The 17,086-nt window shown below is 37.3% G+C and overlaps 1 protein-coding gene across 1 annotated transcript in view; it reads right to left on the reverse strand.

Moving 5' to 3' along the window:
• hpse2 (heparanase 2) overlaps window positions 1-17,086 on the reverse strand; it is an 87,209-nt gene that overhangs the window by 10,796 nt on the left and 59,327 nt on the right. Inside the window, exons 8-10 of the mRNA XM_079854421.1 lie at window positions 16,017-16,123; window positions 11,080-11,194; window positions 3,724-3,869 (exon numbers count right to left, since the gene is read on the reverse strand). Coding sequence (XP_079710547.1) covers window positions 3,724-3,869; window positions 11,080-11,194; window positions 16,017-16,123 — 368 coding nt within the window. The remainder of the gene's footprint in view (window positions 1-3,723; window positions 3,870-11,079; window positions 11,195-16,016; window positions 16,124-17,086) is intronic.

Genomic DNA, 17,086 nt, shown 5'->3' on the forward strand with positions numbered 1-17,086 from the left:
AAATTCACAGGGGTAACAAAAGCTTTATATGTGTTGGACGATCGTGCTTATGTTACAGAGATTCCAGCATACTTGTCCTTGTTCTCGGGGTAATAATACCGCTGAAGAGCAGGCTTTAGGGAATATTAACTTAATTAAGATGAGTATCTGGCAACATGATTAGGCAAACATGATAAAATTCAATAAAGATTCTAACGTAACGGCAAGGAAAACATAGCTGTAGTGCATGAATACCACATGTTGTAAAGGGCCGACCGCACCGGTCACAGCTTGGCTTTTGTCAGACAAGCCTGTTAGTAATCTCACCAATCACGAGCAACCCGGGCCATGTGCATCTTTACACCTTGGCGCACAGTGAATAGAGTTCAACGGGAAAAATTCAGGAAAGAGACAAACCCGAGACAGTGTAATGAAAACATCTCTCATGTCATGTGATACATGTGTGGTGTCTCAGTTTTAATAGACTTTGGTAACTTGGGTAGATATTTTCCAGAAGGGCGCATTAGATCAGACGAACAGATCGAAAAATGATAAACATTGTCCAAGACTTTGAAACAATGTGCCTCTCCAGCATTCGCATGGGGAACGTAAACATGGAATCCTTTGTTTGATGTTGGCGACTGGTCCTGGGGAAATGTGGACCGGAGAAACCACTCAAAGCACCGAAAAGCAGGCCTGTTTTGTATAAGGGTGTTGTGATGGATTAGTGAAGATACTGAAAGCATATCCATGACTAGTCTGACCGGCCATTTTAACCACTAATAGAACGAAAAACTTGAAAGAGGTCGGAGGAATGAGACCCGAATGTCTGACTCTGGAATGTTTTTTGCGTTTGCACTATAACACATTGGAAATTCTCGGAATTAGATAATAACATTGTTGACATTTCAATAAAAAACATTTTCGTCTTTCACCGATAAAAAGTCAAAGGACAACACCGTGCCACTGGACAGGCAACGCATTTAGTGAATGGGTTTTAGCTGTTGACCAGCTGCTTTGGGTTTCATGGCATTTACAGAGATTACTTGTTTGATTTTGTGGTGGTTTCGGTTTGATGGATAAGACACGATGTGATGAAATTTTGAATGTGGCTCAAAACTCTGTCATCTCCAGGCCAACGAGGGTCAGAAATTGGCTGAGTTTTGGAACCAGATAACATCAGTCTACTCTTCAAAAATCTCCTGGTTGTGGACTTGAAAGCCTGAAACCCTCTAAACTAAACATTAAGAGAAGAACATCCAAGTGCAATTTCAGACATACTTGATGTTATGCAATTACAAATCAATCCTAAACTGCAGTGTTGGGGAATTACCACAAGCAAAGCAAAAATATACAATGATCATAACATCTCTCTCAATTTAGTGATTCAATTCATCTTTTTAGTGAGTCAATGATTCATTCAAGCTTCTAATGTTGTCTTTTATGCAAAATATTTAGCTAAATGATTCTAGACTAAATGTTTTTGACTTATACAAATTTCTAGTTTTATCAGTTGCGTTTAGCATACATTTCTGTTCAGTTTAATGTTGTCACATAAATTGAGATCCTCAGTTATTGTGCCAGATAAATACTGCTCTGATTCTATATCTATCTGTATATCTATCTATCTGTATATCTATCTATCTATCTGTATATCTATCTACCTATCTGTATATCTATCTGTATATCTATCTACCTGTATATCTATCTATCTATCTATCTATCTGTATATCTATCTACCTATCTGTATATCTATCTATCTATCTATCTATCTATCTATCTATCTATCTATCTATCTATCTATCTATCTATCTATCTATCTATCTATCTATCTATCTATCTATCTATCTATCTATCTATCTATCTATCTATTTATCTATCTACCTACCTATCTATCTACCTATCTATATATATACACACTGATAATAATAAGAAATGTTTCTTGTGCACCAAATCAACTGCATTTTAAAATATATTAATATTGTGAAATATCATTGCAATTTAACTTTTCTGTTTTTATTGTATTGTATTTTTAATCTAATAAATGCAACTTTGGTGACCACAAGAGACTTCTTTCAAAACATTAAGAAATCTCACCGACCCCATCCGTTTGGACGGTAGGTTATTTAAAAAGATACACTACCATTAAAAAGCTCCCATGTTTTTGTTGACTGCATTTCAAATTATGAGTAGCATATTTCAAAGTAGCTTCCCCAAAACTGTTTTCTGTGCACTACCGTTTCAGCAAAAGCGTCTGTCCTGGAGGAATCCTGAAGCCAGGGGCCTGTACTAGCACTGAAACTGAGCTGAGACACGGTGATCTGTAGAGAGTAAACCTACACTGCTGGTGAAAAGCTGGCAGGTCCCGCTCACATCATTCTGGGGTAATAGATAATCATCAAAGGGAACGATGGCACTTTTTATCTGGCCCGGGTACAGACCTTCCTATTGTCCCGCGCTTCTCCTCCCCTCACCTGCCTGAGCCTCTGGTGTCTTTCAGCGCCTCTCGCACTGTAGAAAGAGACTCCGCACACTTGACAATTGATACTTGTTAAATTTTATGGGCTCTCACTCTGAAAGAGTGGCTGTCTGGACTCAGTAATTTATGTGTTTGAGAATGAGCAGGTATAAGCCTTAAAATCCTCACTATGGCCATGTACTCAGATGACGGGAGTCTGTGTGGAGATAACGCTACAGGTCAAAAATGACAAATTTACGCACATACACTCAGGTTTTTTTTTTTTTTTTTTTTACTTTTGTTGTATATACTACAGTTAAAATCTAGCAAGCAGCCAAACTAGACTGAGGCATCATAAGCATGTTCCCGAAACCAAGTCAATATTAACATTACGCTGACTTATAACACATTGGTTCTGGAGTCAAATTTTACATTGGGCAATCAAGTGGCAACCCACCACAGTGCCAAAACTGTTGATTGTACAAAATTGAATTACAGTGGTTTCATGCTCTCTGCATCCATTATTACACCACATAAACGCTGATGTTGGCACAAACCATGTTTATCTCTAATTGAATAGAATCTGTATTAAATGTGGTCTGGGTCATATTTTTGTAGTTTTGTTGGTTCTCAAGGACACGCGTACCATTCAAAAGTTGAGTCAGTAAGATTATGGTATCCACCAAAATGATAAGCAGCACAACCATCTTCAACATCTATAGATGTTTCTTGAGCAGAAAATCAGCATATTAGAATGATTTCTGAAGGATCATGTGACACTGAAGACTGGAGTAATGAGAGATGGAGCCATCACAGTAATAAACTACATTTTTAAATATATTCAAATGGAAAAAAGTTGTTTAAAATTGTAATACTTTCACAATATTATTGTTTTGACTACATTTTTGATCAATCAAAGCCTTGGTGAGCATAAGATACTTTTCAAAAACATAAAAAACCGTACCAAGCATAAATGTTTTAACAGCAGTGCATACATGCACATTTTAATAAAACAACTGCAATTGACATCATATAATCAGCTTACTTTGACAGGCCTAAATATTTTTTCTCAAGATATCAAGGCAGATTGCACTGTAAAAAAAACGTTGCTGCCTTAAATTTTTAAGTACAATCAACTTGCATGTTTAAGTAACTTAACTTAAATTACATTAGTTAAAGCAAAGTAAAAACATGTTGTCATAACTTATTGATCATATATTTTGTTTTTGTAACAGAATTGATTTATTTGGTTTGAATGGATTTTACTACAGACAGAATGAACCTACTTGTGAAAGCTGGTGCAGTGCGCATAGATGCGGAGTTTGTCTCGGATCACCCGTCCAGGTCTTGGTTTCCTCTGGAGTCCTGCGACGTGCACCGCGAGCACCCTGGGGCCCACCAGACGTTTAAAGAGCAGAGATAACCAGTAATCCTACAATACCAACACACAAAACACATTACAAAATAAAAAGCATCACTGAGGCCTTTCTGGAACTTGGCCATGTCAACACGCATGTTAGGTCAAGCCGTTCTGCCATAGAGTCGTGTTAGCGTGGTGCACCTTGGCACAAGAAAACGATTCATGCAAGATGATTCTGGTTCAAATACACTGGACAGATGTGGCATTTCTTCGCCAGCAGACATCCAATGAATTCCAGCATCCTTCCATCTTTCAAAAGAGGTTTCATTTTAGAATTATTAAAGAGAAAGCTGTAGAAAACTGAATTTGAAAAGTGAAAAAAGAGGGAATTTTAGGCATAACGCAAGTTTCTCATATCTGCCTTCACTTTAGCAAGAACGACTCCTTTTTTTTCAGAGATAAAAAAAAATGCACATGTGCTTCAGTCTTTTATTGAGAGAGACATTTTCTTGGATGCTCGAATGGAGAAATATAAGCATAGTTTTTCTTTGCAAGACTTTCCTGCTAAAACTGAAAAAAAAAACTAAACAAAAAAAACTTTCTAGATAATAAAGAATAATATGGCTTATAGATTTGAGAGATACACACAATATATTTTTATTTTAGCCACCTGGGGGAACCTAGAACACCTGCTTTATATCTTGCATAAATTGTCAACTATTGACATTATTACTAAATGTGTTACCTACGAACCAAACAGCAAAAAATGTGTGTGTGTTCATGGATTTTGCTCATAACAGCAAATCAGTTCATGTAAAATGTTATCATGCTGTTACCATGGTCTAAAAGTCAGTATTTTACACAATATTAGCACATTTAACCTACTATGATCCGGTAAAACCATAATCACCACACATTTAATGCACAAAGAAGAGTCTAAATTGAACAAAGTACATTAACTGGGCAACTGTAACCGGATAACTGCTTTCTATGTGATTACATAACTTTTTATTGCATGGAAAAAAGTGACGGCTACCTGGATTTCACATGCATGACTACAATTGGTCTCTCCTAATACCTCTCATCAGTTCCTAGATTCAACACCTAATTGAACTGGTTCAAAGCAGCATGTGTGCATCAGGAAGTTCCCATGCAATCCTGCATATGGCAGCATTTAAAGGCTTCTTTTCCAGGGAAACTTTAACTTAATTTGCTCCGGCAGTGTACATTGTGCAGCATCTGCTATAGGCAGTGGGAAAAAGAGGACTCAGGGATGGGTGGGTCTCTTTCCACTGCAATAAAAAATAAAAAAAAGTTTTAGAAACTTAAAAACATAAATCTCAAGTACTGTAAAAGAAGGATGATTGCAATCGAATATGATACAGTCAAACTTTTAAAGGGGTCAAATTTTGTTTAAATGCAATTCCATCCCGAAAACTGATTTTAAATGAATGATGTCAATCCACAATCTGACTTGTGATGCAGCCTGGAATTAAACCACACTGTGTTCATTCATTGGCCAGAGGAGAACTGGTCCTCCCGACTAAGCCTGGCTTCTCCCAAGGTTTTTCTTTTCATCCATTTCTGTCACTGATGGACACCGAATCTGAATCAACACTGAACTGATTTCAAATGAATAATGATTGTCATTTTAGAGCTGCTTTACAGCAAATTAAACTCTTTTCGTGTCATTGAATCATTATTTTCCTGTTTATCAGTGTAAAGCTGCTTTAAAACAATCTGTATTGTATAAAGCACTATATAAACAAAGGTGACTTGGCTTTAAAATTCAAACGTCAACATCTTAAGGCCCCGATATACTCACGCCAAAGTTATTTTTCTTTCTTCGTTTAGGAGTAAGACGAAGTTCGAAATATGTGAGCAGCGATTTACTGTTAATGAAGATCTGACTCAGAGAGCGACACTTCGATGAATATGTAACTATGTGTTTCGTGCTTTCCTCTCAATAACAAAATCACAACAAAATTGAGAAAACAGCAAGGAATTTAAAAAAGCATTGATCATAGAAACGTGGATATGTTTGCACAAGCTCTACGGCACTCGATTAAAGTCATGTCACCATTATTTATGCATAACTTTATACAATATAGCTTAAAACCAAGCAGCTTTACCATATTAAACATGAAAAAGTGTCAGAGTCTAGTTTTCTCAGAAGTACAACTTAATGTACTACTATAAAGCAGCTCTCCAGTGTGTTCATGTTTTCACTCACGGACGTCTGACCGAATGAACCAGAAAAGCTAAGCCTAGGGTCCATGGGTCCAGTATTTTTAGGCTATCAAAAGGTAACGCATGTGCACTAGGCAACTACAGTCAACACCATAATAATGACAAACCTCAAGAGTGGCCACCTCACAAACCATCAATTCCCTTACTGTGTGTTGGCAGATAATACCAGCATTTCTCAGCCCATCCAGTAAAATCGAGAAAGTGCAGTGGCTATAATGACTGAATAACATAAAAAAACCACTTTAATAATAAATAAATTAAAGTCAAACCACTAAAGACCTGATAAATTAAAAGATATGACCAACTACTTGCCTAAAATACCAAGAGGATATAAGCAAATGCCAGGTTCTGTAATGCCAGACTGACACATATTAACTTAACGTGAGAGTGTGCAACAAAAACTTTAACCACATAATAAACAACAGGGAGCAATATGAACCTTTCAATAAAACTTAAAGGTGAAGTATGCAATTTTCGCACCACTAACCACAGACACTGAATTGCAAAAGTAACATACGGGTACATTTTCTGGAGCAAATGTGTGTGGTGCTTGCCAGTGCAAAACATTATGCCAGGATGCTGGAGTTTGCCAAGCCCTTCCCAATGCATTATAATACTGTGATGTTGCAATAGTACACCTCTCTTCAATACTCTGCACATAGTAATATTGTTATTCATATCGTATGCTTTCATTCTATTGTTTATTTATGTTTATGTTTTTATCTGCCGGGTGAAAGCTATAGTATTTATAATATATAAAAATAATACTGAAAGCGTAGTTAATATCGTATTATTGTGCAGAGTATTGAAGAGAGATGTCCTATTGGTTTCACCCAGCAGATGAAAAATCTAAATAATAATAATACTACTACTACTAAACCAACTGAACTAAAACAACCAATAAATAACCAAAAGTTTTATAAAATGACTGCAGATTTTTGAAGAAAGGTGCTGCTTTCACTCCATGGATAGAACGATAGAAGACTAGTAGACAGAAACCGTTTTTTTGTTGTATTACATGTCGTGTTTTTATTAATATTGATTTCTAGAGTCTCACAAACGCTCACATCGCACAGCTGTCTACAGAAGACCAACAGACAATATCAGGATTTTCATTAAATAATACAATAAATTTCGATTCGCTTTTTACCAAACTCTATCGTATACCCCCAACAACACGTGTGATATACGAGACGTGTATCATGGGATCATTCTGTGGTCGCTAATCACTACCATTATACAGACGAGAGCGATTTGTCTAAATTTTCCTAAAGACATTTTTCTACATTTCTCCTTTTTTTATGGTCCTAAAAAGAAAGAAACAACACTATCCCTTTAATATTCTAAAGGAGTAAATATATAAATATATGGGAATTAATGACAGAAGACAGTATTGTTCTTCTTGTGAAATCTCCTGGAATGATGGATAAATGGTTCTAATTAGTATCCAATCAAAAAGGGTTCACCAGGGTGAAAAAAACACAAGAGACAGTGAGAGAGAAGGGGAAAAAAGCAGCAGAGCAAGAAGAGGGGATGAGATCTTCTGCTGAGGTGTGAAGGGAAAGAAACAGAGACATGAGTCAGTGAGGGATTAAAGAGAAAAGGTTGGACCGTAAATTTTCCACACAGGCCGACAGGTTGCGGCTGTTGCGAATTCTCGCTGTGGGGCGTCTGGCAGTTCCCACAGACATCCAGCTATGTTTAAAGCATTGCGATCCCAGCAGGGGGCGATTGGTCCTTGGAATAACTAGAGATATTGAACTAGAAGCAGAGAAAAAAAAGATGACCGTTTCGAAAGCTGTGAGGAGTGCTTGACGAAATCGCAGCTCAAAGTGCATTTTATGGAAAGATGCTCATTGTCCTGGAAGAACAAACTCCTGGTGAGATTCTGGACGAGAAATCTCACATTCCCACAGTGAAGCGTTTTATGATCAAGAATTTCTACCATTTCCGTATTAAAAAAAAAAAAAAAAAAGTCCTCATTATGTCTTCCTTTGGTTTTACTACTTGCACGGGAACATGTGTTACCCTGAGCAGGTCGACAGGTCATGGCTCTCCACCGCTGGTGGGCTATAAAAGAACTGAGGGCCACGAGCAGATAATGTATCTATCAGCATCTGGAGTCAGTGAGGATTGCAGGAACGTGAAGGTAAGCTGCATGCAAAGCAAAAATCAGATGTTAAGGGTGGAAGCAGATTAAAGCTGGTTATTTGCATCTATGTGAAAACATAGTTAAAGAAGGATACTGGCAACAAAGGTTCTTTATTAATTTGTAGTCACAAAGGCATTAGTGTTAAATTTCCATTTGATGTTCAGTTGAGATTGACTATTCTTTGTGTGTGGTGTCCCAGAGAAGAAAAGAATAATAATAATAATAATAATAATAGCAGTTTTGTAAAAAAGTAACCTATTAATTTACCTCTAAATTATGCTAGAAAAAAATTTATTTAACACATTTTTATATATATTTATTATTTTATTTGATTTATTTAAGAATACAAAAATGAATGTAACATTGTAACATAAAAGCCTATTAATTGGTTTAATGTCTAATCTGTCAAAATGACGGACGGCTTTCATATTTTTCTGTCACTGCTAAAAAAAGTCTGTCAATGATGGAAAGATTTTGGTTAATGTGACCTCTGTTGTTTTATATATATATATATATATTAGGGCTGTCAACATTAATTAATGCTATTGTTTTTTGTCCAGTTTAACGCATTAAAATATTTAACTTTAATTTTTGTTAAAAATGTATATTATTTATTTAATATGAATGATATACTATTATAGTTTTTGTTAATATTTTGAATTAGATTTTATTTTTATATTTTCTGTTTTCATTTTAGATAAAGTTTTAGTCATTTAGTTGTGTTCATTTAGTCATTTTTATTAGTTTTTTTTTTTTAAATATGTGTACATAGTTTTTTATTAAGTTTTAGATTTGGTTTTCGTTATTTTAGTATTTCAACTTAAACTAAACAAAAATGGGAAATTTTGCCTTAGCAACTAGCTGAAATAAAATAAGTTTTAGTCAAATTTTATTTTAATTAATGAAAATGATTTTTTATGGCTTTAGTTTTAGTTCATGATAATGCCTGTATAATGCATTATGTGTTATGGTAAAATAATGCTGATTTTTTTTATTTTTGTTCATTTAAAATAAAATAATTAAAAAATATGAAATAAAATATAAAAATTTTAATTTAGTTTTGAATCAGATTTCATAATATTAGTCGTACCCAGTGTTGGGTAAGTTACTCTAAAAAAGTAATGAATTACTAGCTACATCTTCAACAGTGTAATTCCATTACTCTACTAATTACTCTGTCTAAAAAGTATTCCACTTCTTATTACTAATTACTTTCTAAATCTCATATGAACCTCGACCAATTTAACAATACAAGGACATACATGAAACTGCTCTTTTAATTAATTCAAATAAATATAAAAATTGCATAAATTATTCTTGAACTGACCAAAGGTAGAAGTTTAATTTAGTTTAAATTAAAAACATACATTTTAACAAGACGTAAACCCACCATTGTATATAATTGTTCTATAGTCTATAAAGTATTTAATTAAATTACAGAAAAAATAATAAGAGTAATCCCTTACTTTACTTTTTCAGGGGAAAAAGTAATTAAATTACAGTAATTAATTACTTAGTAGCTAATGCATTACACCCAACTCTGTTCGTACCAAAAACTGAATGTCAAGTATGTCTCCTATACAGTCTCCTACAGTCGTACAGGTTCTCAAATCAAACTGAAATTGAACTGAAGTCTTCTGTTGGTCCCGTCTCCAGGAGGTCTCCATAATTCAGGATGAAGCTGGCAGCGGTCTGGAGGGTGGGGCTACAGTACCTGTGGAGTGCCCTCGTCTCGGGTTGCAGTGCTGTCAGCATCTGGCTGTTCCACACATGTAGAGGGGGTGGGAGACAGGTGACACTGTCTCGGGCTTGAATTTCAGTGCAGTTCGCCTCAGCTGCCTAGTATTCAACACCACTAAACACCTTTCATCTTGGCTAATAGGTCCCACGGGAAAAGCCGTAAGGTGCCTGGGCCGCATGCTAAAGACAGACTCCGTCTAAGTCCAGTTTCAGACACTTCATGTGGAAAGAACTACGCCCAGGTCATTTTTACATATGCCTTTTAGGTGGTTTTACAATACGATAATGAGCATACCGCACAGATCACTGCGTATGGTGTTAATTCGCGTAACCTTTAGTGCGTGTGGTATTTGACTTGAATCCATCTGCAAGTTATATCTGACTGTTAAACAACTTTAGCCGTATTCGGACGGGACTAGTTTTCCAGGGGGACGTTAAAGAAATTCATGTTTCACAGACGTACTTTGCGATTTTAAGCCCGTCCGAATCTGCCAAGTCCCTGTTTTTCTCACACAACCTCCAAGACAAAAACTGTTTTTCGGCAAACTCAACGGTCCTCTGAGAAATCTAATCCTGTCCGAATGCGAATGTCTGTGATTGCTGATTTTGTATTATCCTAACGCTTCTCCTCGTGTTTTTTGACCTACCTGAGCTACCGTTTACGCACCAATCTTCGGTATGCTGTAATTTAGTTTCAATATGGATGGTATCCGACAAAAAAATAACAAATACAATCAATAAATAGAGCCACATAGCATAAACTGCGAAGACTGCTTATTTTAATATCAGTGTCAGGTAAGAGTGAGATTTCTCTGCTCACTTATTCCAGTTTATTATAAATAGCCACTGCTATAAACTCGTGAAGAATAGGGTTTTTATCATAAAATGATATTAACAAATAATAAATGAAAAGACATATATGCCATACGTGATGTACGTATGACCTTCTGTAACACCTGACCTGTAACACCTGACCTGCTGTAACACCTACGTCTAGAAAACACACACTCCCACCTCTCGGTACATGAAATCACAGACGTCGAGTTTTGTAACTCAAACGCTTTTTTAGAAAACTAGTCCCGTCCGAATAGGGCTTTTGACTGATATTGATTTGGTTTCTGTTTATGTGTTAAAACTTACAGGTAAAGGGTTGAAGTTCTGGTCGACGAGGTGATTGTATCCGTAATCAAAAAAAGAATGTCGGAGTACAACATCAATCCCATGAGCTGCAGCGATGCCGAGAGTGTTGAGCCACCTAAAGCAAAAAACTGCAGTTTAAATCTCAGAACATTAGGAATGCACCTGGCAAAATACATGACGTTTTATACATAAAAGCTATTTTTTGGGTGAGTAGATTCAGTTTACAAAACACGAAAAACAAAAGGAGGAATCAGCACTCCAAACAAATTCAGAGTCAAGGTCCACTGAAAAGCAGTGTTTTTCTGACACTAGTCAACATTAGTCAATGGCATTTATACATTTCAATGCACTAACTGGAGACACAATTGGCAGAATATTAGTTCATTAACCCTTAAATACATTCCTCGCGCCTTTATCGACCCGGGACATTATTCACTACCCTCCCCCTCATTCATTTTCTAAAGTTAGACATCAACCTTCTTAGTATTCCTCAAGTATATACACGACAAAATATTAGTGTCCCTATCACTTATTGGTGGATCTGGTGAAGAAGCTTTCAGTGATCAGTGATGTCATTTTCCTTATATTGATATAAAGGAATATATTTGAGATTGTGAATATGAGCCAGATGCTGAATGTACTGGGAAATGAGCTCTGAAAATGACAGAGATGATGGTATAAAACTTCTGATCAAACTGAACCTTTCCGAGCTCCAAAAGGTAAAACATTTTGCTTTTATTTTATTATTTTGTAGTTGATATTAAAATATAAGGAGAGTTTTATACTATTGTGGTCCATTCGTGTTAGATACAGATCCGGTTTGCTAAGGACCCGAATATGAAATAATGATTGGCAAAACATTCATGCATTTAAAGGAACACTCCACCCATTTGCATTAAGCTTTGCAATGTTAGAAACCCAGTCATACTATTGAATGGTCGTGCAACATTTTTTCATTTTCCCCCGAGACGAGAGAAATCTGTATTTACCTCTTTACACTTCCTCCTACAATGACGCAAAAATCGTCATTTTGCGTCATTGTCGGAGGAAGTGTAAGAGGGGGGGATTTCTGTTAAAACTACAAGCACTAGTTCCCACCCTTTCAAACCCGCCCATAGGGGGTTGGACCTAATGCGCTAACAGACCTATCACAGATCAGTGCGAGTGCGTTTGATTTCACCGGCAGAAACCTGCATGTCCGGCCGTCGAGATCGTCCAAAATGTCCGGAATTCGGCTTTGCTTTCTACGGTCGCCATCCATTGTTTACATGCACACCTTTGTTTCAATCTAACTGAATTCATTCCGATTGGTGAATCTGAATGTAGTGTTTACATGAACGCTAAACAAGTGATCGGTTGATGTGCGTTTTAACATTGCTAAGAAAATACCCGCACCTCCGTGAGAGATAGCCCACAAGACCGGTGCGTCTCACAGACGTTCATCAGTAATCACACCACCGGCTTTTGCGTTCTACAGTCGCCATTCATCATGTTTACTGTGGCGAGCAGGACGAGGCTAGGGCCGCGGGAGAAAGACGCGAGGCCGGTGGCGTGATCGGTTGATGTGCGTTTTACCATTGCTAAGAAAATACTCGCTCCTCCGTGAGAGATACAAGACCAGTGCCTCACAGGTGTCGGTCATCAGTAATGACGCCACCGGCCTCGCGCCGTTCTCCCGCGGCCCTAGTCTCGTCCTGCTCGCCACAGTAAACACAATGAATGGCGACTGTAGGACGCAAAAGCCGAATCCCGGACATTTTGTGCGATGCGATCTCAAAAACCCGGGCAGACTCACGGAGACTAGTTAGCTTTATTGTTTACAACTGCTCTCTAACCAGTAGGGGTGTGCCATATCATACCGTCCACGATAATACCGGTATAAATTTTTACATGATAAAAAAGTGTCATATCGCGATATCACTGATATAGCGATGCAATGACGTATGGCGCATTACGTTCCTTAGCACGCACAATAACAACACCTGTCTGAGCGCGAGAGCAGCAAGTCAGCCTCCAATGACGATTTAGTACCTAAAAAGGAGCTACTTCAATAGTATTTGAATAATTCCCGCAGGTCTACCACTTATAATGCGGGAAATTCCCCCGCAAATATTGATTTTACCAACCGCGTGAGTTTTCAGCGGTGCCGCGTCTTCTCTCTCTCTCGCTTTCAAAATGGGTTGCACAAGTCAAGCGTCGATACCACACTCTTGTGTTTAGCAGTCAGGACATGACGGAATTGTCTTTTGTCACTTGCATCGTAACTAAAGTTTATCATTTTCACTTCTTTTTAAGTCTTATCAGTTTAAACATTTGCGATTTTAAACTATTCAGTACTCTCGCGCGCTCTCTGAGAGATGTTTACTCTGCGTGCATACAGTAAAGCCGCCTCACAAACAGCTCGCGAGTAACAAAAGTTCCATTTCGCGGATTATATTGCTTTAACGGGGGAAAAAACACGCAAAATTGTGTAAAAATTCCGGTCATGATTAGTATATTCGTAAACAGTCGGTTATGTCTGAAATAACCATAAAACGTGCGTGACAGTGTGACAGACAGTATAACAGTAATGGATCCGGGCACTAGCTCTAAAAGTGACAGCAGCCATATGTGTCTGTCATTAATGTTGTCGTCAAAACAACAAAAGATAGCTTTCATTGTAAGGAATCAGAATTAGCCTAATAGCCTTTAATTTAATTTAGTCAGGACTAGTGTTATTTTACATTTGATTACCTTATTCAGTTTCTGTAGTATTTCTGAATAGTGTTAGACCTACCCAAAAACGTTTCTCTTTATTTGTATCTTTATTATTTTGTATATGTTTTGCTACTTTTTTCAATTTAATTCAAAGATTGAAATCAAGCTTCCTTGTGTTGTGTAAACTCTGAAATACAAAATTACCCAATTGTAAAAACACAATGAGTGAGCAAACATTTACGTGAGATAAATGTAATAAAAAAAATTGTCAATTTTTTTTTTTATATCGTCATAAATATCATTATCGCAAATATTCTTGAAATATCGTGATATAATTTTGAGGCTATATCGCCCACCCCTACTAACCAGTAGGCGTGGCTTGGGAGTGGCCTCGTAGAGCAGCGAAGCAAGTGCATTCTGGGAGTTGTTGTCTTTCATCCACATGAGCCAAAAATACATTTTCTGGCTTTTCTCAGTCTAGAAAGCTCCAAATTCAAAAATAATTTCACATTTCTTCTACATAAATGACCCAATTTAAATACACATTCATCTTTCCAGAGGTGGAGTATCCCTTTAAGGGTTAACTGATTATAAAATGAATGGTTAACGAAGATTCCCACCCAGATGGGTGGAGTAATCCTTCAGACATGCTCCAGCATCATTGAAACAGAAAGAGAGAGAAACACCTACACCACGTAGGAAGCGTCGTGACGTAGAACGAACGTGACAGCGCAGCCAGAGAGCAGAACAAAACAAAACTCTACGTTTCTATCTACGTCAAGACGCTTCCTACGCTACGTCCTACGTCATACGCCAGCATCCATCTCCGTGAACGCGCGTTGACCGCTACCAGAAGCCAGTTATTTTTGTTTATAAAGTTTTAAATATGTATATTTTTATGACAAAACCGCACGGATTACCCTCAGAAGGCCTTCGTTTATCCCCGTGGAGCCGGATGGATTACTTTTGTGAAGGATGCATGCACATTTTTGGACTTGAAGGAGGTGGACCCCATAGCTTCACATTATAACCACTGAAAGATCTAAGACATTTTCTAAAATAACTGAAAATGTGTTCGTCTGAAAAAAGATTGACATATGGATCTCGAACGGCTTGAGGGTGAGTAAATCATGGGTTAAATATCATTTTTGGCCGAACTATCCCTTTGAGGTTTTAGCACTGAGGATACTCAAAGATGAACTGAAACGCTTGATTTTTTTCTTTTTGTGCACAGTCATTTTTTTTCTTTGAGCACTTTGGTATTCTGTTGTCATTTTTTATGAGAATCTTCAGTAAAATACTACTTTGCAATGGATCTTAAACTCTGGATTTCAACTCTTTTGTTTAACATTAGGAATCCAAAAGGAATTTCAGTTTGTTGGATTTTTGCATTTTTCACAGACAACCATAAACAGTTGTCACTTTTCAGTTAATTTAAAAACCAATTTCTATAAAAACAAACAAACACATGACACACGACACAAAACACATGGCATGAGCTGCAACGGAAAACAAGTGAACTAATCAAATTGTTCAAGGGAAAGGAGCACTTTATGTTAAACTATTCAAAAAGGCCATGAGGATATAGAGTTTGTGTAGTTTGGACTGAGTTTCATATGGTTTGGATAAGTGCTTTGATAGAAATGCGGTTGAAAGGGGTTTTTCACCTGGTCGCAACTTACATTCACTATATTCTTATTTACGAGCATTTTTATAATACAGCTTATCTTGACAGCAATTATGCAATTAATACTTTACAGACAGTTACAGATAATGTATCTTTGCTTCTGGACTTAAATTTAGGTTAACTCTATCATAATGAATTTAAATTCTATATGTAATTCCAATAATAACATTATTAAATGGAAAAATTCTGCCAAATTAATTGAGGGAGGAAATCACAATGGTTAATCAGAGAAATAAATGATTAAATGATCATCAAAATAGCTGTAAGTTAAGGCTCTGGTATACTTGATTATCCGTGTTCTGCTCCGTCTGTCAAAGTATGTTCTTTTTGTTGTGAGGGCGGAAAGGCGTATTGGGAGCGTGCACTATTTATTTTTCAAGCACTCACTGTAAGCGCATCGTCCGCACGGACACAAAAATTGGGCTGTGCGGGGACGTCCACGGACCCTCCTGATGAAGAAAATGATGTCACATGGACAGTGTGTGGACCGGCGGGGAAGTATACTTTAGGCTTTAGAGCCCCTATAGCCAATGAAGACTGTTCATTTACTTACAGAAAACCAGCAGCAAATGTGTCGGACAAATTATTGGTGCCCCCTGCCCAAGCCGGACCAACTCCACCCAGCCACACGCGCTTCTCAGGAGAATGAGTTTGAACAATCTGAAAGAAATAGACAAATCTTTATCAGATGAGACAAACTATCAATAGTTAAGTGATGGATGGTTGTTCAGCTTTGATTCTTCCAGTCAACTATTGACTAGTGTCTGGTCCACTTAAATAAGATGAGACCATCTCACTGAGATTTACAATGGGACCATCTCACCATTTACAATGACCAACCAGATATGAATGTTACGCATGTATTCTGAGATATTAAAGGTATAGTGGAAGATCTTTCCGAATTTTAGATAAGACCCGCCCTCTCCACTTTTTGAAAAGTTTGATTGATTCACCAGAATGATTGACAATTAGGAGGACCAATAGTATAGGTGATCCACCCGGAAGTAAAAAATCCTCCGCTATACCTTTAAAGGGGTCATATAATGGTACAAGCACTTTTACAAGTTGATTGTACTGAAATGTGTGTTGGCAGTGCCTGTACACAACCATCATAAAATGATAAAAATCCATCCAGTGTTTTTTTTTTTAAATCTTCTTTTATGTTTCCCCCCAACTCAAATCAAGCTGTTCGATTTTGTGATGTCACAAAATCAACACCCCTCCCACGATTGTTGATTGACAGTAGCGTTTCAACACAGCCCCGCCCTCGCTCGTGAGCGAGCTGTCAATCATAGTCCGTGCAGACCGGCGCTTCATTGTTGATACGCTGGAGCACTGTCTATGAGCAGAATGGCGTCTAAGTGATTGTGGTGTTCTGTTCTTGGGTGCAATAATGAACACAGCAGTCATTTTGATGTTCCTAAATCCGTACATCTGAAGATGCAGTGGCTGAGTTTTGTTTTCGAAGGGAATATTCCCCACGATCAACGTCAATGCTTTCATGTTTGCACGAATCATTTCACCAGACTGCTTTACAAACGAGGGTCAGTATAAAGCTGGTTTTGCTAAGAAGCTGTTCCTGAAAAAAAGGATTGTACCAACTTCGTGTTCCTGCTGCACCTC

The sequence above is a fragment of the Squalius cephalus genome (genome assembly GCF_949319135.1).
Source record: "Squalius cephalus genome assembly, chromosome: 21".
Taxonomy (NCBI): domain Eukaryota; kingdom Metazoa; phylum Chordata; class Actinopteri; order Cypriniformes; family Leuciscidae; genus Squalius; species Squalius cephalus.